At 46.9% G+C, this 23,107-nt stretch overlaps 1 protein-coding gene across 3 annotated transcripts in view; it reads right to left on the bottom strand.

The window, feature by feature from the left end:
• LOC142566004 (N-acetylneuraminate (7)9-O-acetyltransferase) overlaps nucleotides 1-23,107 on the bottom strand; it is a 213,950-nt gene that overhangs the window by 163,695 nt on the left and 27,148 nt on the right. For all 3 annotated transcript variants that reach the window (XR_012824953.1, XM_075676685.1, XM_075676684.1), the window contains exon 5: nucleotides 19,474-19,579. Coding sequence is in view for 2 of the 3 variants with exons in the window: in XM_075676685.1 (XP_075532800.1) it covers nucleotides 19,474-19,579 (106 nt within the window). In the remaining variant the exon portion in view is untranslated. The remainder of the gene's footprint in view (nucleotides 1-19,473; nucleotides 19,580-23,107) is intronic.

Here is a 23,107-nt window from a genome sequence, read left to right as displayed (position 1 = left end):
AAAATTAACGCAGTTTATGCAAAACATTTCTGAAAATTCAACTTTTTATGCTTTTTTACTGAACCAAATAAATGCAGAAATTTCTAAAATGCATTACCTCATATGAAAGGTGCCAATAGAATGCGTTAATATAAAATTCGCTATTGCCATCTAGTTTCAGACCTGTATAAAAAAAAATGTACCCCTAACCAACTTTTGCTTCTTCACAGAAACTTCAAAGGGCGCTCATGTGATCAAACATTTCATGAAAATACTTTGGTGAAATATTATTCACAGAATAGCCATGTAGCCAAATTTTTTTCAAGAAAATTAACGATGGTTCTTTTTGGGTCTGGGGCGTTTCGCGTGGAATGACCCATATACTAAAGCGCTTAGTCCAAACATGTACGCATGAGGCTCTTGTACAGGTTCACGAGGCACTTTCTGTCGCTACCCTATGCTTTGTGCAATAAAATCTTAAGACCATTCACCATTTTTAGGCATTTTTCCTTAACATATTTAATATGGGCAATAAATAATAGTTTTGAATCAAGTATAATGCCTAAAAATTTGTGTTCTTTGTTGATGGGTATTTGTGTTCATGCAGTTCGATAAATGGCTCTGGGATGAGCCTTCTATTCGTTGAAAAAAGAACAGAAGAACTTTTGTTGGGGTTGAGTTTAAAGTCATATTGTTCAGCCCAATTTGACGCTTTGTTGAGGCTAAGTTGCACTTGTCGCTCGCACACTGTGAGGTTACAGAATTTGTAACCAATCTGTACACTGTACACGCCCACGGAATAAAAATGGCTGAAGGTAATGAGTTTCAAAGTGAGTTCATCTAAACAAATAAAAAGGGTGAAACTCAGCACACCTCCATGAGGAACCGCAACAGCGCATTACCTATTTTCACACGGAATGTACGATTGTGTAAGCAGATTTCTATAATGTTTAACAATTTGCCGCGGATGCCCATCGCTGACATGTCTCGCAGGATTCCGTTAAGGCCAGGCTGTACCGTACGCCTTTTCCATATCGAGAAACTCGGATAAGAACTGTTTATGTACGAACGCATCCCGAATGTTTGCTTCGATGCGCATGAGATGGTCAGTTGTAGACCACCCTTCTCTAAAGCCACACTGATATGGATCAGGAATTTGACTCAAAGAAGTGCAAAAGGCGCTGATTTATCATTCTTTCAAAAAGTCTGTAAATACAACTTGTGAGGGCTAACTTGTGTGGGTGCTAACTTGTTACTAATGCGGGGTCTTCACTTTGTTTAAGAATTGGAACGACAAGGGATCCTTTTTATGCTGTAGGAAGGTACCTGGCAGCCCACATAGCATTGAAGAGTGTGAGTAGTGTCACTTGAGTGTCACTGTGGAGGTGTTTAATCATGTCGTACATGATGCCATCAGGTTTAGATGCAGAGCTCTGACATTTAGTCAACGAGGCTCTCAACGAGGCGATGTTAAAAGGGAGGTTAGAGAATTCGTTCTGTCTGCATTTGCGGTTGATGGCCTTGCGTTCTGCTATTTCTTTGTGCTTTAGGAATGCCTCAGAATAATCATCAGAACTGAATACACGCTCAAAGTGTTCGCCAAGAGCGTCAGCTTGGCCTTCCAAGCTATTCCCGAGTATATGAATTTATACCTTAGAGAAACCTCTCCCAGTTTGCCCTCCTTGCCTGCCGTCGCGTCCCTCTTCCCAGGGATCTAACATTTTTAAATTCTACAAGATCTTCAGCAGTAGGATATTCGCGTAGTTTGCCCCAGGCTTTATTTTCTCTGCTTCGTGCCTGTCTGCAATCATCATACCACTAGAGGACGCGTCTTTTGACTGAAGTCAGATTTTTATGAGAAATGAACTTCTCAGCTGCATCAATGATAAAAGCGGTGAAGTGTGATACGGCGTGATCTACACTAAACTTATAAAATCTTGTGATAGGCAGGTGGATTCCTTAAACATTTCCAGTCAGCCGAGGCTAATTTCCAGCGAACGCGATGTGGAGGGGAGTCATGTTGTGTTACTAGGCTTAGAGTTACTGGGAAGTGGTCACTTCCAAATGAATTTTTTTCTGACATGCCATTCCAAATCAGGGAAGAGAGAGGCAGAGCCAACCGACAGGTCTATTGATGAATATGAATTATGATGGAGATTGTAATACGTTCGTTCCTTCTTATTGAAGAGGCACGCACCAGCGTTCAAGAGGAAGTTTTCTATGAGTCGACCTCTCGCGTCGCATCGTGAGTCTCTCCACAACGTGCTGTGAGCGTTAAAATCACCCACAAGCACGTAGGGGTCTGGAAGCTGTTTAAATGAGGTTATAGAAATCAGTTTTTCCGAGATAATAGTTTGGGGTATGTATATAGAACATAGAACAATTTATTAAAAAATATTGCCCAAACTGACCCTGCCTCAAGGGGTGTTTGAAAGACGGCGTGTCGACAAGCTAAAGACTTGTCTGCAACTATTGCTACACCGCCGGAGGCGATAGCCTCACCACAGTCTTTTGGGAAGATGGAGTAATTCCTAAGAACGTTTGTGTTTATAGGTTACAGATGTGTCTCTTGAACAGCAGCAACATTGCATTATGTTTGTGTAGGAGTCCTTTAATATCGTCGAAGTTATGAAAAAGTCCTCTAACATTCCATTGTAGTATTTGTGTCTCCATAATGAGGAAAGTGTTTGTGCTATGTGTTTAAAAGATGAAGATTAGCTCACGGTGCCCTTTCCAGGTGCCATCACTCGAGGTTTTTAGAGTGGTCAAGAGATTCCTGCTGTTCCTTAGGCACTGACTGCGCCGTCTGAATGGGTGTTATGTCCATTGCCTCCTGTGGGGTGCTGGAACATTGTGAGTGATGTGTTTTGTGAGCCTCGTCTCGAGAGATGAGAACCTGGAGCCCACCAACACGGAGTTCGATGGGGCCTTCTTCATGGACCGTGAAGCGGCTCTAGATGCTGTCGCAAGGGGGCTGGTGGCACAGGACAGCCACACTTTTTGGGGGACGATGCGGGAGCCTGCTGCGACGTTGCCTCCTTGCGCGCCGCATCAGCGTACCCTAAGTATGGAAAAAAGTAACACATTTCCACACTTCTCGAAACAAAATGTTTTAGAGCGCAGCTCTTTGGCGTCCGTTCCTGGGTTTCGCGTCGTCGTCGTCGTCGGCCTCGTAACCAGCTCCGCCCCCCTTTCATCCCCCCAGCGCTAGCAGCGACCGACTGATACCGCTGGATGCCGCTGACGCCGCTAGAGAGTCAAGATAACGTGACTGCATAGAACACCGTCGCCGCCATGCAGAAAGAGGAGGAAAGGGTCCCCCCCCCCCCCTGTTCTTGTGTGGCGGATAGGGTGCTCTTCAGTTGCCGACGCGCCGGTTATTCGTTGTCCCTGAAACCAACTCCGCAGCTGGGGTTGACTCACTATCGGCGTCAGCGGCATCAGTCAGTCGCTGCTATCTCTTCCCTCCTCCCTTTATCGTGTTGTCCGCTTGCTGCGCGCGCTTCTGCCCCCATCGTTTGCCGCTGGGTGTACACGCCGCCCCCCTCCCCCCTCTTCCTGCGAGTCTCCGGTTGTCAAAGCGCCGGCTCGAACTTAATTCCTTTCTTCGCTCCTCCTCCAATGCAACCCCTGTGCGGTGGCAATCAGAGAGCCAGATCGGTGGCGGCGGATCTGTATATGTGCACCGCCCGAGCCGAAATTGCCGCTGCCGTTCGCCCTGTGCGGTGGCAATCAGAGAGCCAGATCGGTGGCGGCTTGACATAAAGACAAACAGTAATTTCCTAACACTTATGCGGGAGAACATCCCGTTCCTCTCGCTCGTAACGCGTCCCACGGCTGTGACAACCTCGCGAGGCACTTGTATACATCTCGTCTTTGAGAATCAAGCATTGGTGTACCAAGTCGAACATATATCAGTCTATTTCTCCGACCACAAAGCTTCCTTCATGACTGTCAAGAACTGTTAGTGGAGTCTTTGTTAAAGGAATACGTGTGAAAAATAAACAAAAAATTCTGTGATAGCGCATACATGTGTTGCTCGATTTCTTTGCCTCAATCTATCGAAAAGGTGAAACAGCTTATTTGCTGCGCTCAAACTTCGCATTAGGAAGTAACGTAATCGTCGGTAATTTTTTCTTCATTTTAAAGGTGATTATGTCTTTTTCCTTTTTCAATGAGGGGCAAGTTCCGAGAATCTGCTGCGTGTCCACCGTCGCAGTTTGGTCAGTACAGTGTGCCACTACAGTTATTGGATGCATGTTTGTGTTCGCCATATTTCGCACAGGTCTGTTGGCCTCAGCAGCTTTGTGAACCATGGCCATATCTCTGACACTTGAAGCATCTTCAAGGATTTGGAATGTAAGGTCTGACTTAAATTTTGGTGTTCTGAATGTCGCTGTGAGCTGGGCAATTAACAACGAACAGAACATTATGCCCCGCAACCATAAACTTGTGGCCAAGGTGCCGCACGTATTCTTAGAAAATTGTCGCTGTCATCCAAGCTTTATTATTGTTCTTGTAAATTAGGACTTCCTTGGGTGGCAGTCATGCATTTTTAAAACAACGAGGCTTCTTTGTCTTGACAACAACAAGCAGCGGCAGTTTGTGCTCACCGTACATATTCGCACTGGTGATTCTGTCTTTGTTCTGTTTCTGCCCCTTAATTTCTGCCTCCTTCACAGCGAACGTCTTCATAGGCAGCATTTTGCAGAATAGAGCAGCCTGATCAAGACTGCTGCTGCATCATACTTGGAGAGTAGCGGTGTCACGGTGTGCTGCTTCCAGCCCCCGACAACACTTTGGTCCACGCTGCCACTCTCACCACAAACAGTAAGGAACGTTAAATTGTTGCGATCCTTGAAGCAACAGAACCATCCATTGCTGCATTTAAACTCTGTATGGCTAAGTTACAGTGCCAGCTAGTTAGCTTTTTCCTGCAAAATGGTCCCGTTGATAAGAAGGTGGGCTATGTTCGCTTTCTGCAGCGAAGCAATCAAGGCATCATGACGTCAGTGTATGTAGGAGTGCGTACTCGTGTACGGTTTGCCGAGTACGTCTTGCTGTACGCGTAGAGTATTTTCTGCTTGTTCTGGACCTTACGCAGCATTGAAAAGGGCACATGGTGCTTTTCAGCAAGAGCAGTTTTTGATGCCGTTGACTTGCTGGCCTCTTCAATCAAACAAACCTTTTCTTGCAGCTACTTGTACTTCGGAATCTTCTAAGCACACCACAGTTAAACAATTCACAATGAAAAATGCACAGACGCAGACAAACCCAGCAGTTGCACAATGTTTGCCAACTGAGATCCAACTGACAAGACGAAACAAGGCCCACAAAGCTGGAAAAGCACGGCCTTCGAAATTTCTTCAAAAAGAAACTGCATAGATTCGAATTTAGTTGAAGCCTAAGTGATTGGCAACTCCTATTGCATAGATCGGAAGCTGCAGCCAAGTATGCAAATTAACTGGGAAGCGGCAGACGGGCCGCACCAATTAGCCGGCTAAATATACATGTAAAGATTTGGGACCGCACATATATTACAAATTATCCGGGATTCCCAATCAACCGAGTATGAATTACCGATGTTCTACTTGTAAACTCGTGAATCATTCAGAATAATGTTTTTGGAAATTCAGCGCTCATCCTTGTCGTCTCGTCTCCGTCCATGTCTTTTTTGCGCTGCCACCTTTTCAAATTTCTAGAATGTCATTCTGTAGACCACTTTTTTTTTTTTTTTTTTGTCTATAGGCATTCAATTGAAGTTCAGTGTTTACAAGAAAAGCTACCAAGACAGATATTGATATTGACACGTGTACTTGTTAATCTTTTTCGGGTGAGTGCATTTCACAGTCTAACAAAGGTTATCGCTTAGTACGGGACGCGCCCGCATGTACTGGAAGTTTCTCGAACGTTATTGATTGTTTTGTTGTCATCGAACCTTGTGTAACCTGATTGCATGTGCGAAGCAAATTGTGTAGAACTTTCTGGAAGACACGCAGGCACCACCGATCACTCTGGAACCTTCAATGACTCGTGTATAAAAGCCGATGCACTTGACCAGCAGACCAAATTTTTTATGGTTGCCGACTGTGTTCGCCGCTATCGCCATTTTTTTAGTGTAACCTGTTTTTAAGGGCACAGGTTTGCCCAATAAAATGCTAGTTTCGTCATTCCCAGTTTTGCTGTTTTCTTCACCATAATTACTATGTGACATGTAGTGGAGGTGCTAGTGCGTTCATGTACCAAACGCCCCTACAAAGCCGCAATCCAAGCCCGAAACCCAAGGGGACAACACCAACGTCGCTAAGGACAAGCGAGCTAGCCGTAGGCAACAAGGACTGATACCGGAATACAGATCTCTTCTCGAGAACACCAGAGGGATCAAGCCCAAGTCAGCAGCAAAATTTTTGGCGAAGCAAAAATTTCAACGATCACTTTAGGCGGCTTGCAACAGTACTAGAGGCCATCAAGTCATCAGGGCCCACTCTTAAGCTAGAAAAGACGCTTCGCTTACGATTAGCTTCTGTTCCTGGGCCACGTCATCAGCAAACCTGGAGTCTGCCCCGACCCGCAGAAGACAACTGCCATCGCGAAGTTCCCGCAGCCCATCGACAAGAAGGCAGTGCGTAGATTCTTTGGCATGTACCCCTCCTACAGGCGCTTTGTCAAGGAGACTTTTCACGCATTACTAAGCCGCTGAAACATCTAACTAAATGTAATGTCTAGTTCAAGTGGGAAACGCCGCAAGCCGACGCATTTCAAGAACTTAAATGACGCATGCAATCGGCAACGGTAATTGCACGCTTTGACGACGATGCCGATACAGGTGACCACTGTGTCGGACAGACTGTCCCGCACCTGCGGCGCTTGTCCTAAGTTAGTCGTGTTGAATCATAACTTCCTCGCGCCTTACGGCGATGCACCTTGAAAATAACATCAGAGATGTTTCCGTGGGAGCAGTAGGGACCGTAGTAGAGACCAGGCCACATATACTGAAAATCTAGAAGTCAGAGCGCCTTAGCAACCGCGGTTGAACTCAAGTGGCTGAAAGGTCACCGGTGACGCTCGATGCCCCAGCAACCGCTATGAGAATACGTCGCACTGCCCTAACGCCTCTTACGCTAACCTAACCGAAAGTTAACCTAACCAAACATGGCCGAGACGAAAAGACAATAATCCTCAAAGCGTAACCGTTGTGAGAATACGCTGTGCCCCCCTAATGCCTTTTACGCTAACCTAACCTAACCTGAGGTAACCAAAACCTAACTTATACCTAAGCTAACCTAATTTAACGTGGGCGAGACACAAAGCCAATAATCCTCACAGCGTGACATCAGGCAGTGGCGTTCAACCGCGGTTGCTAAGGTGCTGCGCATTTAATTCAAAGGGGACCACTACAAAATGCTCCTGAAAAGTCACCGACAGCAGCATATGAAAAGCCTGCCAAGAGCAAAGATACTGCACCAGAAGAGCAGGCAGGGCCTCTACAACGGCCCCTGCTGGTCCCACAGAAAAATCAGTGATGTTCTTTTTTTAGGTAGAGCGTCGTAAGAAGCAAGAAAGATTTAATCTGGCATGACTGACTCAGCACCAGCGCCGCAGGCACAAGAAAGTCTCTCCGACATACCTTCAGACACAGCGACCACCAAATGGGGCGTCCGTGCCCACTGCCTCACCGCGCCGGCAGCCAGCATCGGAGCATAAACAAACTCAACCCCACTCCACAATGCCAGCATGCCTAGGGGACAAACGTATACAACACGAGCACAGAAACTTCTCCAACGTAGTACCTAGACAAAGACAGATATTCAAGGAGCAAAAGCCCCCAGATTTTCTCTCTCGCAGCCGCTCTTACTCACGCCTGCGCACAAACGTCAGGCGATCCCTCAAATGACCGTCTCATCAAAATGACATCGCTCGTGTACTTCAGTTGGCTACTGGCGCGGTTAGTAGCGGCTGCGATACTGACTTTTCTAGATGGCGCTAGCTATACACCATATTTATCATTTTCAATTACAAACTGGTGCATTTTTTAAACTCCTCAAATCTAAACTGATCCTAGAGTTTGGTATATGATTATTTGAAGAAGAACTATCAGCCTAGATTCGAATAATTACGGTAAGTCTCCTATTGTTTTTTGCTCTCCTGTTTGTAGCATCACGACGATGCTTTTTGAGAGGGGGGCATTGACACATATACTTGTTTATCTTTTTTGGGTGAGTGCTTTTCACCGTCTAACAAATGTTATCGCTCAGTACGGGACGCGCCCGCATGTATGCCTTGAGAATACGTACTTCGTCTTTAACAAGGAGTATTACAAGCAAGTATTCGGCACAGCGATGGGAGCCTCTGTGTCTGTCGTTTGCACCAACATTGCTCTAGAGGATCTAGAAAGTGCCACCTTACCTTCATTTGGGAAGGGACCAAAGCTATTTCTAAGATACATGGACGACTGCTTCTGCATATCCCTCGCCGGCCCACAACACATTTCCTCGGGCACCTAAATTCCTTCAAGCCGAGTATACAGTTCACGGCTGAAGAGGAAAACAATGGGCGAATTCCCTTCCTGGATGTCCTCGTAGAGAGGACTTCAAGCGGCTTGAGGACTAGTGTGTACAGAAAGCCAACGCACAGGAGAAAGTACCTGAGCTTCGACTCGACGCACCCAATTGGGCAAAAGCGATCTGTCGCAGCAGCACTCTTTTCCCGGGCAATCCGAAACTTCTGTAGCTCTCTTGCCTACGAAATTTAGGCAAGAGCTACATGTTGTGGAAAGGGACCTGTTGAACAATGGTTACCCTCTACAACTGCTCAGAACGCAGGAGCGCAAATCAGCAAAGCCCCCCGCCGTGCAACGGCAAAAGAAACAGTTAAGCGCGTGGCGGTACCCTACACAGTGGGAACAAGCAAAGCCCTTGCATGAATTTTTAAGGGCTACGGTGTGCAAACCGCCCACATGCCTTCCCAAAAACTTGGCCAACAGCTGGTTCGTGCAAAAGACCCTTTGAAACACACAGACTACCCGGGAGTGATATACAAGATACCATGCAAGGAGTGTGACATGTCGTACATCAGTGAGAGCGGAAATTTTAAACAGCGCTTGAAACAACACATGAATGACGTCGGCAAGGGCCACACAGCCACGAACGCCCTGGTGGAACATCACGAACTAACCGGACACATCAGTGACTGGGACTCGGCAGCCATCATCGCAAAACAGAAACACTTATCTGCCCGTTTGCTTTTAGAAATCATTTTACATCCAATCAACTAGACACACGATAAACAGGACGCGGGGTAATCCTCCCGAGATATACTCCCAAACGCTGCGCCACCTCACCCATAAATAGCCGCGCACCCATGCTTACATCTTCATTGTGATCAAGGGACCTGTACAGGGCCCGAAACGTCTGTTCTTTATTTTTCTTTTATTCTTGGCGAGTGCACATTTTTTCGCACTCATGTATTGGAAATTTCTTGAATGTTATCGATGGTTCTGTTGTCACGGAAGCTTGTGTAATCCGATTGCACGTGCGACGCGAATTGTGTAGAACTTTCTGGAAGACATGCAGGCACCACAGACCACTCTGGAACTTTCGATGACTCGTGTATAAAAGCAGACACTTTTGACCAGCAGATGAGATTTGCGACGATTGCCAATTGTGTTCGCCGCTATCGCCGTTATTTGAGTGTAGCATGTTTTTGAGGGCACAGCTTCACCCAATAATACACTAGTTTCGTCATTCCCAGTTCTGCTGCTCTCTTCACTGTCACTACTATGTGACAATATTTATTTCAAGGCCCTCTGACAGTATTAGAAGTATGGACAACAGCCAGTAATTGTTGATAGTTTTGTGGAAATTGCCTGGTTTGTTGGACCATCTCCGCTTATTCAAAAGTTCCAAGGCTGGGCTCCGAGGAGATAAAGATGATGATGCCAGGGTTGCAGCCCTGAGCTGGCTTCACGACTAGCGAGATTGCCAGGGTATCCTCCTTTTCGCCTCCTTTATGTGTAATTATAACTCACACTATATATATTATTACGATATCATCAAGCGATGCTCAAGGGATGAGCCGCCGCAAGGACGATGACGAAGTGGGTCTGTGTTCTTGGCACGAGCGAGTCTCGGCCTGGCGATCTGTCTCGAGTGTAAATAGCTTGTATATAGCCTCTTTAATCTGTGTCTTTCCACACGTAACATTCTGGTGGAGGTCGGCGATCCCCTTCCTCACCACGGAAAACCGGAGTGGTCGGTACATTGGTCGGTACCATGCCTCCCGGTGACGAGACCGCCACTGCAACGGCTTCGGCTTGTCCGACTGCTCCAATCATCACGGTTGACCAACATCGCGACCCTGGTGTGTTCTCTGGCCTGGAGGGAGAGGACGTTCACGAATGGATCAAGCTCTATGAACACGCCAGTGCTAATAACAGGTAGGACCCAACGATCATGCTCACCAATGTCCTCTTTTATCTCGGCGGCACCCCATGCGTGTGGCACCAAACGCATGACGACGAGATAAACAGTTGGGACAGTTTCAAAGAAAAGCTCAGGGAACTATTCGGCGACCCCATTGGGCGCAAGACTGCCGCGAGAAAGGCTCTTGCGTCTCGTGTTCAGACATCTACAGAGCCGTACGTTTCATACATCCTCGACGTCTTGGCGCTCTGCCGCAAAGCTGACGATACTATGTCTGAAGCAGATAAAGTGTCGCATGTGCTAAAAGGCATCGCCGACGATGCTTTCAATCTGCTTGTTTTCGGCCACGTCTCGACTATCGACGCCATCATCAAAGAATGCCGTCGCCTTGAACAAGCTAAGAGCCGCCGTATAACACATCACATCACGCGGCTACCCAACACTGCTGCTACATCGACATGCGAGGGTCGACCGCGTCAGACCACCCCCTGTGACAATGTAACTCGTATTGTTCGCCGCGAGCTCGAGGCTGCCTGTTTGCCAGCTTTCTCCGCGACGCCTCACGATCCACCAGCAACCATGATTGCGCTGATTCAGGCCGTCGTCAGACAGGAATTTGAGAACATGGGTCTCAACTCCGTGTGTTCATCGTCTACACCCACGGTTCCCCAGTTCTCTAGCAGCCCTCCTCATCCCCGGCAGTCCTTTTCTGCCACATCTCGCCGCAACCCGGCCGAATGGCGTACCCCTGATGACAGGCCGATCTGCTTTTACTGCTGTCGCATCGGCCACGTCGCTCGTCACTGCCACAACCGATGGCCACCACCTCCTTGGACATACACCGCCGCTCATTCCCGCCCCTTTGGACCTTCTGTTCCCTATGCCACCCGCCATGAACCTATTGCTGCTGATGCTCCTGCCCCGAACCTTCGCTACAGCCGCTTGCCCTCACCTCAACGCCATCAGTCTCGTTCGCCCCAACCCCGCCGCTTCTCTCCGTCGCCTATCGCCTCCCGGATCTAGCCGGAAAACTAGGCACTGCAGCTTCTGGAGGTGAAGCTGCGTTGTCCACCCTGCCCTCAAATCCTCTGCTCACGCTACACACGAACCAAAACCTTCTTGACGTTGACGTTGATGGCTATCCTGTCACGGCACTCATCGATACAGGTGCGCATCTTTCTAATATGAGTGCTGCCTTCCGACAACGACTGAACAAGCTCCTCACCTCAGCGTCGGCACGCATCGTCCGCGTTGCGGATGGCGGTACTGTGCCTATCATCGGCATGCGTACGGCACGTGTTAGCATCGCCGGCCGCCACACTCCTGTCCTCTTCACCGTGATTGCTCATTGCCCCCACGTCCTCATTCTCGGCCTCCATTTTCTCTCCGCGCATTCTGCTCTTATCGACTGCTCTGCTAGTACCCTTCGCCTTGAGTTGCCGATTCTAGCAGAACCTTCTGACGCACCCCAGTGCCGCCTACGCTCCACTGGCTTTATTCGCCTGCCGCCAAAATCAATAGCCTATATTGAACTCTTGTCTTCCCCACCAATCCCTGATGGCGAGTACCTCGTCACTCCTCTGCCCGACATTCCACTACAGTATGACGTTACCGTGCCTCACAGTATACTTACTATTACTGCGAACCGCACTTTCATGCCTATCTTTAACTTTGGATTGGCAAAACAAATTCTACCGCAAGGTATTTGTCTTGCCACCGTTGATTGTCTCGGCGACCATCACGTGGCAACTTTATCGATCGATGCTTCTTGCGAGCTTAGCAGGCCCATCATGCCAGCCTCGGCCGCCGACCCCAAGATACAGAAAATGGTTGCGACCGACCTGTCCTCTGAGCAGGCCTGCGACCTTTACCATATTATCTGCTACCTTTACCATACTTGGTAAAGGTAATGATACCTTTACCAAGTATTATCATCCTACAGAGATATTTTCGACTTCGACGATAGCCCTTTAGGCCAGACGCTTGCGGTCAAGCATCGGATTCTAACTGGCGATGCTACTCCTATTCACCGACGACCGTATCGAATTTCTGCGTCGGAACGCTGAGTAATTCAAAGTGAAGTCAACAAAATCATCATCATCATGATCATGATTTATTATCCCTTAAGGGCCCTGGATCGAGCATTACATAAGGGGGGGGGGTTAACAAGAGAAGTATTCACATGGTCATATAATTATAAAGCGAAATAAAAAGGTAGACAGGCAAAGTAACATTATACATTGTTATGAAACCGTGGTTGAAGGCAAAGACGGAGAAAAAAAAAAAGATGAAAATAACACCCATGCAGTTGATCTCCGCATATGTTTGCAATTGAATAAAAAGGTTACAATACAATTCAATATAAAATTCAATTCAATACAACATTCAATTCAATACAAAAATACCATTCAATACACATATCATGCTGGACAAAAACATTGAGCCGTCTTCGAGTCCCTGGGCGTCACCTGTAGTGTTGGTCAAGAAGAAGGATGGCTCGTGGCGCTTCTGTGTAGACTACCGCCATCTGAACAACATTACTAAGAAGGACGTCTACCCGCTCCCACGTATAGACGACGCCCTTGACTGCCTCCACGGTTCCAGCTATTTCTCTTCCATTGATCTTCGTTCTGGATATCGGCAGATTGCTGTTGACGATATGGACAGAGAAAAAACCGCGTTCATCACACCTGATGGCCTATACCAATTTAAAGTAATGCCGTTTGGATTATGCAACGCCCCTGCCACCTTTGAGCGTATGATGCACTCCTTGCTCCGTTGTTTCAAATAGTCAACATGTCTCTGCTACCTCGACAACCGTCATCGTCTCCTCACCCACGTTCGACACTCACCTTGAGTGTCTAACCGCTATACTTGATGTATTTCGAAAGGCGAAGCTGCAACTTAACTCATCCAAATGTCGTTTCGGCCGCTGCCAAATTACTGTTCTGGGCCACCTCGTTGACGCTTCCGGAGTACAGCCTGATCCCGACAAAACTCGAGTTGTCCGAGACTTTCCGGTTCCGAAGACCGCCGCAGAAGTTTTGTCGGGCTATGCTCGTACTTTCGTTGTTTTTTTTCAAGATTTTGCGGCAATTGCTAGACCCCTCACTAATCTTTTGAAGAAAGGCGTACAATTCTCGTGGGGTACTGCAGAAGCCGCCGCCTTCTCTTGTTTCGTCACTCTGCTCTCCTCACCACCCATTCTCGCCCACTTCGACCCTGATGCCCCTACAGAATTGCGTACAGTTGCCAGCGGTCAAGGCGTAGGTGCCGTCTTAGCCCAGCGTCGGTGTGGCCAGGATTGCGTTATTGCTTATGCAAACCGCCTCCTCACACCATCGGAGCGCAACTATTCCATTACAGAACGAGAATGCCTTGCCGTAGTCTGGGCAGTTGCGAAGTTCCGTCCTTACCTTTACGGTCACCCTTTTTCCGTAGTCACTGACCATCATGCTTTCTGCTGGCTCTCATCGCTAAAGGATCCTACAGGCCGGCTTGGTCGATGGGCTTTGAGGCTACAAGAATTTTCATATTCCGTGGTGTACAAGTCTGGCGCCCTGCACCAAGACGCTGACAGCTTGTCGCGTTACCGTGTTGACGACCCTGATTCCTCCAATATTACCAGTGCTGCTTGTGTATTCTCTGTGTCACAGCTGCTTCATTTCGCCGACGAACAACGTCGTGACGCCTACATCAGAGCACTCATCGACCATTTTGAACACTCTCCGGCCGACGCCACTGTACGCCTCTTCGTCCTCCGCGGCGGTACTCTGTACCGTCGTAACCTTCATCCGGACGGCTCTGAGTTCCTACTTGTCATGCCTAAACACCTCCGCTCAACCGTTCTACAAGAGCTTCATGACGCACCAACGGCGGGATACCTTGGCGTATCTCGAACCTATGACCGTGTACGTCGCCGTTTTTCCTGGCCGGGCCTTGCCCGTTCCGTACGATGTTACATCGCCGCTTGTGAACTTTGCCAGCGACGCAAGAAGCCTTCCCAGCTCCCCGCTGGTTACCTACAGCCGCTTGACATCCCTGCCGAGCCCTTCCATCGTGTCGGCTTAGACCTTATTGGCCCATTTCCGGAATCTACATCAGGAAACAAGTGGGTTGCAGTCGCGGTGGACTACACGACCCGCTATGCCGTAACCCGCGCTCTTCCGACCAGTTGTGCAACTGATGTTGCGGACTTCCTCCTGCATGCTATCATTTTGATTCATGGTGCTCCGCGTCAATTTCTAACAGACCGTGGCCGTATGTTCTTAGCCAATGTCATTGACGACATCATGCGGGCCTGCTCAATACAGCATAAATTTACCACCTCCTACCACCCTCAAACGAACGGCCTCACTGAGCGTTTGAACCGCACCCTTACAGACATGCTATCCAAATACGTTTCAGATGACCACCGTGACTGGGACCAGGCTCTACCTTACATTACATTTGTGTATAACTCTTCCCGTCTCGAAACTGCTGGCTTTTCGCCTTTTTACCTCTTGTATGGCCATGAACCGACACTACCACTGGACACTGTGCTTCCGTCCACCACACCTTCAGATAGCACTTATGCTCGTGATGCTATCGCCCATGCTGACCATGCTCGCCAACTTGCGCGCACTCGTCTACAAGTCTCTCAAGGCAAACAAAAGCAACGCTATGACCTCCGTCACCGTGATGTCCATCTTGTGCCCGGCACCCTCGTATTGCTTTCGTCACCATCACGTAAAGTTGGCCTTTGTGAAAAACTGCTTTTCTGCTACACAGGCCCATATCGCGTGCTTCGCCAAGTAACCGATATCACCTACGAAATCACTCTAGCCACGCCCACTACGTCCTCCACTGTGACAACCAGTGACATTGTCCACGTCGCCCGACTCAAACCCTACAACTCTCCACGCGCCTTGGATATTTAACAGCACCATGACGGCGCTTTTGCCGCCGGGGGGTAGAATTACGATATCATCGAGCAATGCTCAAGGGACGAGCCCCCACGAGGACGACGACGAAGTGGGTCTGTGCCCTTGGCGTGAGCGAGTGTCGGCCTGGCGATCTGCCTCCAGTGTAACTAGCCTGTATATAGCCTCTTTAATCTGTGTCTTTCCACACGTAACAATATGTTGAATTTGGCCAGGTGACTGCTCCGGCCAAGCTGCCAGTGATTAAGATAGGTGTAGATTCTGCATCAAAAGAGGTGGCAGAATGATGAAAAGAGGGCAATGCCTGCAGAAATGAAAGAATGTTTCTGAAGCAACCCTGTTGGAGACAAAACACACTGTGCCAATGTGAATGCATGACAGCCATTTATGCCCATCTCCACGTCTCATGTTGATGAACTGCACTAATTTGGTCGCAGTACAGGAGCAGAGACTTAATATGCAAACCACTGTGTGCATCACAACAAAACCACCAGATGTCTCTCTTCTGGCCCCTTAAACAAATTACAGATGCTACAGAGGAATCCTATATAAATAAGCACCTGCATCTTCACTAACTAGAGGAGATGCTTTAACAGCTGCTTGAGAGATAGCTCATTATGCAAAAAAAAAGGTGAGGCGTGCAGACAGGACACAAGCTAAGTGGACAACCCGAACGCCAACTATCAACTGAAGGGAGCACTGAGGCAAAAAAAGAGGGAAGACACAAAATTCATCAGCGCAAGCTCAGGAATGGTATCACCACGTGTCAGTCGGGTACATGTGCCGGTCTACGTGAGAGATAACTGTTAAGGCACTTAATCTCTTCCTTATGTAAAGTAATCGAAGGCTGACAAACGCATGCACTTCCACCATTATAGATATGCCATGCCTCTACCATAAGACGCGTATCTTCATTCTTATGCCTGTACAATATCGCGCATTCATCTAACTCTGGCGTGCAGTTACAATCTTGGTAATGTAGAGAAAGATTAGAAGGCGATCCACCGGTTAACGGCCTTTTGTTCCATTAGCCTCTGATTGATACATCGTCCTGTTTGCCCTACGTAGAACTGGCCACAGCTAAGGGGAACATTATAAACCACACCCATACGACAGTCAGTAAAACTGTTGTTCTTATTGTGCTTCACTGGACAAATATCTGTTCCGTTTTTTGCCTTTTACCTGCTCCTTTTTCCTCTGTATGGCAGCGCATATCTTACCTAGCTTATTGGAAACAGTGAAAGCAACATTAACATCATATCTACTTGCAACTTTTTTAAGCCTGTGCGACACTGAATGAATATACGGAATAGCCACTACTCTTTTTTTGCTATTACTGCTTCTGTAATCACGTCCATCCCCCTCGAAACCGACTTCTTTAGCGCTCAGTCACAGTGGCCACTGCTACATTAGGATAACCTGCTTCTAATGCAAAAAAACAAACAAAAAATAGTGGCTATTTCGTATATTCATTCAGTGTCGCACAGGCTTAAAAAAGTTGCAAGTAGATATGACGTTAATGTTGCTTTCACTACTCCCAATAAGCTAGGTAAGATATGCGCTGCCGTACAGAGGAAAAAGGAGCAGGTAAAAGGCAAAAAATGAACAGATATTTGTCCAGTGAAGCACAATAAGAACAACAGTTTTACTGACTGTCGTATGGGTGTGGTTTACAACGTTCCCCTTAGCTGTGGCCAGTTCTACGTCGGGCAAACAGGACGATGTATCAATCAGAGGCTCATCATCATCATCATCATCAGCCTGGTTACGCCCACTGCAGGGCAAAGGCCTCTCCCATACTTCTCCAACAACCCCGGTCATGTACTAATTGTGGCCATGTCGTCCCTGCAAACTTCTTAATCTCATCCGCCCACCTAACTTTCTGCCGCCCCCTGCTGCGCTTCGCTTCCCTTGGAATCTAGTCCGTAACCCTTAATGACCATCGGTTATCTTCCCTCCTCATTACATGCTCTGCCCATGCCCTCCCTACCCCCATTTCTTTTTCTTGATTTCAACTAAGATGTCATTAACTCGCATTTGTTCCCTCACCCAATGTGCTCTTTTCTTATCCCTTAACGTTACACCTATCATTCTTCTTTCCACAGCTCGTTGCGTCGTCCTCAATTTGAGTAGAACCCTTTTCGTAAGCCTCCAGGTTTCTGCCCCGTAGGTGACTACTGGTAAGACACAGCTATTATACACTTTTCTCTTGAGGGATAATGGCAACTTGCTGTTCATGATCTGAGAATGCCTGCCAAACGCACCCCAGCCCATTCTTATTCTTCCCATTATTTCCGTCTCATGATCCGGATCCGCCGTCACTACCTGCCCTAAGTAGATGTATTCCCTTACGACTTCCAGTGCCTCGCTGCCTATTGTAAATTGCTGTTCTCTTCCGAGACTGTTAAGCATTAGTTTAGTTTTCTGCAGATTAATTTTTAGACCCACTCTTCTGCTTTGCTTCTCCAGGTCGGTGAGCATGCATGGCAATTGGTCCCCTGAGTTACTAAGCAAGGCAATATCATCAGTGAATCGCAAGTTACTAAGGTATTCTCCATTAACTTTTATCCCCAATTCTTCCCAATCCAGGTCTCTGAATACCTCCTGTAAACACGCTGTGAATAGCATTGGAGAGATCGTATCTCCCTGCCTGACGCCTTTCTTTATTGGGATTTTGTTGCTTTCTTTATGGAGGACTACGAGCTGTGGAGCCGCTATAGATATCTTTCAGTATTTTTACATACGGCTCGTCTACAGCCTGGTTCCGTAATGCCTCCATGACTGCTGAGGTTTCGACAGAATCAAACTCTTTATCATAATCAACCAACCCTTATATATAGCTTTCATTGATTACGATTACGAGAATCAGAGGCTAATGGAACATAAAAGGTCGTTAACTGGTGGATCGCCTTCTAATCTTTCTTGACATTGCCAAGATTGTAACTGCACGCCAGAGTTAGATGAATGCGCGACATTGTACAGGCATAAGAAAGAAGATACACGTCTTATGGTAGAGGAATGGCATATCTATAATGGTGTGCGTGCGTGCGTGAGTCAGCCTTCGATTACTTTACATAAGGAAGAGATTAAGTGCCTTAACAGTTATCTCTCACGTAGACCGGTACATGTACCTGACTGACATGTGCTGTTACTATTCCTGAGCTTGCGCAGATGAGTTTTGTGTCTTCTTTCTTTTATGCCTCAGTGCTCTGTTCAGTTGATAGTCGACATTCATGTTGTCCACTTCTCTTCTCTTGTGTCCTGTCTGCACGCTTCACCTCTTTTTTTGCATAATGAATCCTTACCAACTAGCTCAGCTTTCTGTCGTTCTAAGAGAGACAGCTGCTGCCACACTTTTATTGCCTGTCACTGGATGACAGCACCTGTGTAGTGAACAATTGCCAGCACTGGCAAATCAAACTACAGGCACTCGGGGTTATGCAGCAATGGAAGACTCAAAAGTAGCAGATGGCCTTAGCTCAGTTTCACTGCAGGCAAATGCCAGGCAGCTCCAACACAGGCTTGAAAGAAACAGCTTATTTTTTTCTTTTCTTTTTCCACATTTTCAACTCGCACAGTGGTCCAGCTTTTCAAACTAATTAACGGAAATTTGTCTTCTAATTATAACTGCATATTTGAAGCAGTCATTTGAAGTACAGCTTTTCATATTCATGAAATCTAAAAAACACTGTAAGAGCCTCTTACGGTTGTGCAATGCCCACCTTTATTCCTTCCTGGATGGGCAGTCCTCAAATTTTGTGCTGTATATGCCACCTTGAGGCTAGCACTGTAGCCAATGTTCTATGCCTGAAATGACTCACTTTGATACTGCTTGTCTCGCATCAAAAGAAGCTCCCCTTATTGCCTTTAAAAGCTTGCTTTGCTCTGCAACAATCTCGACCATGGTGGTCAATGTTGGAGCAGCTACATTTTTTTTACTTCCAAAAAAGAACGTGAAGGTGAAGGTGCACACAACTTTGCACTTTAATGCAAGCTGTTAGCATTTCAACTTATGTTGTGAACATTGAAGAGTTGATATCGGAAACAGGGTTATTCTCAAGTGGCAACTAGTGAAGCAGGTGTTGGCATTTTTTAAATTGTCTTTGTGCTTAAAAAAAAAGCATTGCATTTTCGTAATAAAGTGTGCTTACGTAATTGACGGCCAGGGGCCCCGTGTGCAAGCCATCGGGCGAGTCACCTGGGTAACCCTCCGAGATGAGCCGGATAGAGCTCCAGATCTCCACGCTGCTGTGTCGCCTGCATGGGAGTTATGACAACCCTGCTCAAGGGATGTGGGCATACTTCACATTCTGCATCAAGGCATGCTTGACTGCTAAAGAATACATTGTTGCGCCAAAAAATGAAAATAATGACTTGGGAAGGAAGAGTACCAAACGACAGATTGGGCGCTCAATCTGTCGTTTCGTACTCTTCCTTCCTAAGTCTTTATTTTCCTTTTTGGCGCAACAATGTATTCTTTAGATCCCAACCAACTCGCCCAGCAACAAGTCCTACTCAATGCTTGACTGCGTCTTGCACTAATGCCAGTTGCAATAAGGAGCTTCAATTCTGTCGCCACACAAGAAGGAGACCACAACAAGTTTTTCATCACTCCTTTGGAGTCCCGAGGACTGGCTAGCTACGTTGTTCATGCGCAGCCACTGCGTAGGCAAACCTATAGCCCCTTAAGCAGATGCCTCATTTTATACTATGTTCACCCTTTCCACACTTCCATAACAAAATAAAATGCTACAACCAAACTTGCCTTGGCTTTATTATTTGTAGGCTTTATAATCGTTGTGGTCAACAACAACAACAAAAAAGGCGCCTTTCGATTCTTTTCATCTACACTCGTGGGCACACAACAAATCGCAAGCAGCAACGATAGTAGCCCCGTTTAAACTGATACGTTAGAAGTGTACCCTATTCATACACCGACCACTTGTAACACAGCTAAGATATTCGCCCACCCTTAGCGGAAATGTGCCGTATTAAGATAGTAGTGAAGACAAATGCCGCAGTTTCCGCAGCATACCCGTCATGTGTTTCTATGTCACTGGCAGCTAAGCACGGCCATATCTGTTTCTGTCCCTTCAAAGTGGACAGTGCTGCGTTATTGCCGCAGACCTGCCGATATTATTCCTTACTGATAGGGAAGAAACCGCTTTAATGTGCGTAATGTACTTGCGAAAAGAAAAACAATCGCATTCGGCGCGTTCGGCTTGCTCCGCTGGCCACCATTTTTGTTTTGGTGTCCCGCACTGTTACAGAGGCAGCCGCCTGTTGGTTAACCTGCTGTCATCCCGCAGCAAATGCGGGATGAAAAAAATATTTTTCTTTTCGCGGGAAATTTAACCCGCGTATTTATCGCACCCCTGAATTTGCGGCAATTTTATTGACAGAAAAGTGCGACCATTATGCAAGTGGATACGGTATTTCTATCTACACTATTAATTAACCAATTTGAGAAATTCTAGTAGTAGAACACTCCTAAAATGGCACATAACTTCAAGCATATAACCAAAATTTGCTATGTGGCCAGGTGAGGGCCTTTTAAGTGAAAACTCGAGATTAAACTCTTCCAGTGTCACTGACGTACCGGTACGTTTCCACGTTTCTGTCCCGCCATATCATTGATGCGCCCCTTACGTTCTTCACTCTCTCCCCAGAAGTGCCTTTTTCATTAACCTTGAAATTTTTTCCCCTGCTGCATAACCAAAAGTAAACCGTTGTGTTACTTTTATAAATTCTGCTAACAAAAAAAAACACTAGGGGTGCATCATCTCCGGAGAAAGCCGACACTGGAAGGGTTAAACAAACAAAAGCCAACAAGAGCACAGTGACAGCGACACAACCAATTCTGAACAAGGCAGTTTCTAATGCTGAATGCTGGGGATGCCTGTCTCCTTCTGAAGTGTACCCCAGGCCAGCCAATCAGAACTCCAGATGCAGCGAAATGGACATGTCCACTAAGTGGACACTTGCCCCACCCCCAGATAACCAGATGTTCAGATGACTGAGAGATCCTTATATAATTTGCAGAAGATTCAAGAATGGTGCTTAATGCTCAGAAGACCGTCTGCATGAAAATAACTAGGATAATAAATGTTTCATATTTTCAGTACCCACTTGCAACCATATGTAGAGGTCACTGAATTCAAATACACTTGGGTGCCATGATAACTAACATATTAAAATAAATTGACACACATAAAACATTTGCGCATTCTCTTTCCGCAAACTCTGCTTCTTCAGGCATAAATCTGAGCATGCACCATGTGAAACGAAACATTTAGCATACACTTCAATTATTAGATGCAAACTCGAATACGCAGTCATTGTTTGGGACCCACATATGAAAGTTAACTGTTTAACGCCGACATTATTAAACCACAGCAGAAAAAATTGTTGCAGAAAGAAATTGTTGCAGGAGATTTTACCGTATTTACACGATTGTAAGTCTACCTATTTTTTTTAATTTGAATATCTGAAGTGGGGGGGTCGACTTATAATCAAAACCAAAACATGGCACCGGCAAAAAAGCGAGACCAACGCGATCTACAACGTAGTTACAATTTTATGTTTGCTCTACGGCCCTACCCGTAGCTTTTCGCTATCCCACGTGTTTGCTCGCTTTTCGGAAGGGTTTTTCAGCATTTTGGAGTTTTACAGTGCACACAACACTCACGGGGAAGTGTCGATAGTTGATGGAAGCGCCGCTGTTCCCTTCGCGGCGGCACTTTCACAACGGTGGTGCTTGCGGGGAGTATCGGTAGTTCATGGAAGAGCAGACACCGCTCACGTGTTTTTTTTTCCCTGTAGCTCTTAGCTTTCTCTATGCTCTTAGTTTGACCAAAGGCATTGGTTTCACACGTCCGACTTGACTGCTGGCTACGTGCTACTTCCATGCTTTCTCAGTCATGAGTGCCCCAGGCCCACTAATCATTCGGCACTTGTTCACAGCAGCGTTCAAGAGGGCTGCCATCCTGTACGCCGAAGAAACAAATCACTGCGCAGCGGGCCGCAAGTTCGATGTTTCTGAACAGGTGGTGCGAGAGTGACGACTGCAGCGAAGCGAAATTTTCACCTGTGACGGCAAGTGAGGAATTTCCCACATGCCGAAGTCTGGATGCTTTCCGGAGCTGTAGGCCAAGCTTGCGGCGTACGTCGCTGAAATGCGTGATCAGTCCCTGCCAGTGAAGTGCGGCATGGTCATGAAACAAGCCCGGATCTTCGCCTTTTAAGGACCTGCTCCGCAGTGAGTAGGAGTGGCTGGCAGCAGAAGACCGCGAACTTACACCAACCGGACCTGTCAAAAGAGCCTCCCTGATGGCTGCGTATGGTTGGGTGCACTCGGCGTAGGCTGCTGTTCCACGAGATGTCATGGTGCGGTCATTTGCCAAATGTGGGATTTCGCTGAACGACGAAGTGCTGTGGGACCATAGCAGCGTTGACGATGGCAGCACTAGTTAAGACAAGTAGTCCAGTGACCATGTCAGCTACCAATAAATTTTCATTATCGAATTCGCCCTCGGGTATGCTCTTCTGTTCTTTTTTTTCCTGTCGCATGCGATATGGCGGGGTCAACTTACATTCGAGTCGACTTAGTCATGTAAATACGGTAACTTCATTTAGCCCTCATAATCGAATGCCACCAATACTTTGTGTGAAGACTGTGTTTTCTATGAACTTATAGAATGTGAAAGTATGCCGAAAATTTACGACATCTGGCAGTTAGGCCAGAAACTGTTGCACACATATCGCAAGAAAACAAAATCAGTTTGA

This window comes from Dermacentor variabilis, unplaced genomic scaffold (assembly GCF_050947875.1).
Source record: "Dermacentor variabilis isolate Ectoservices unplaced genomic scaffold, ASM5094787v1 scaffold_12, whole genome shotgun sequence".
Lineage (NCBI taxonomy): Eukaryota > Metazoa > Arthropoda > Arachnida > Ixodida > Ixodidae > Dermacentor > Dermacentor variabilis.
This window is presented reverse-complemented; position numbering and strand designations above follow the sequence as displayed.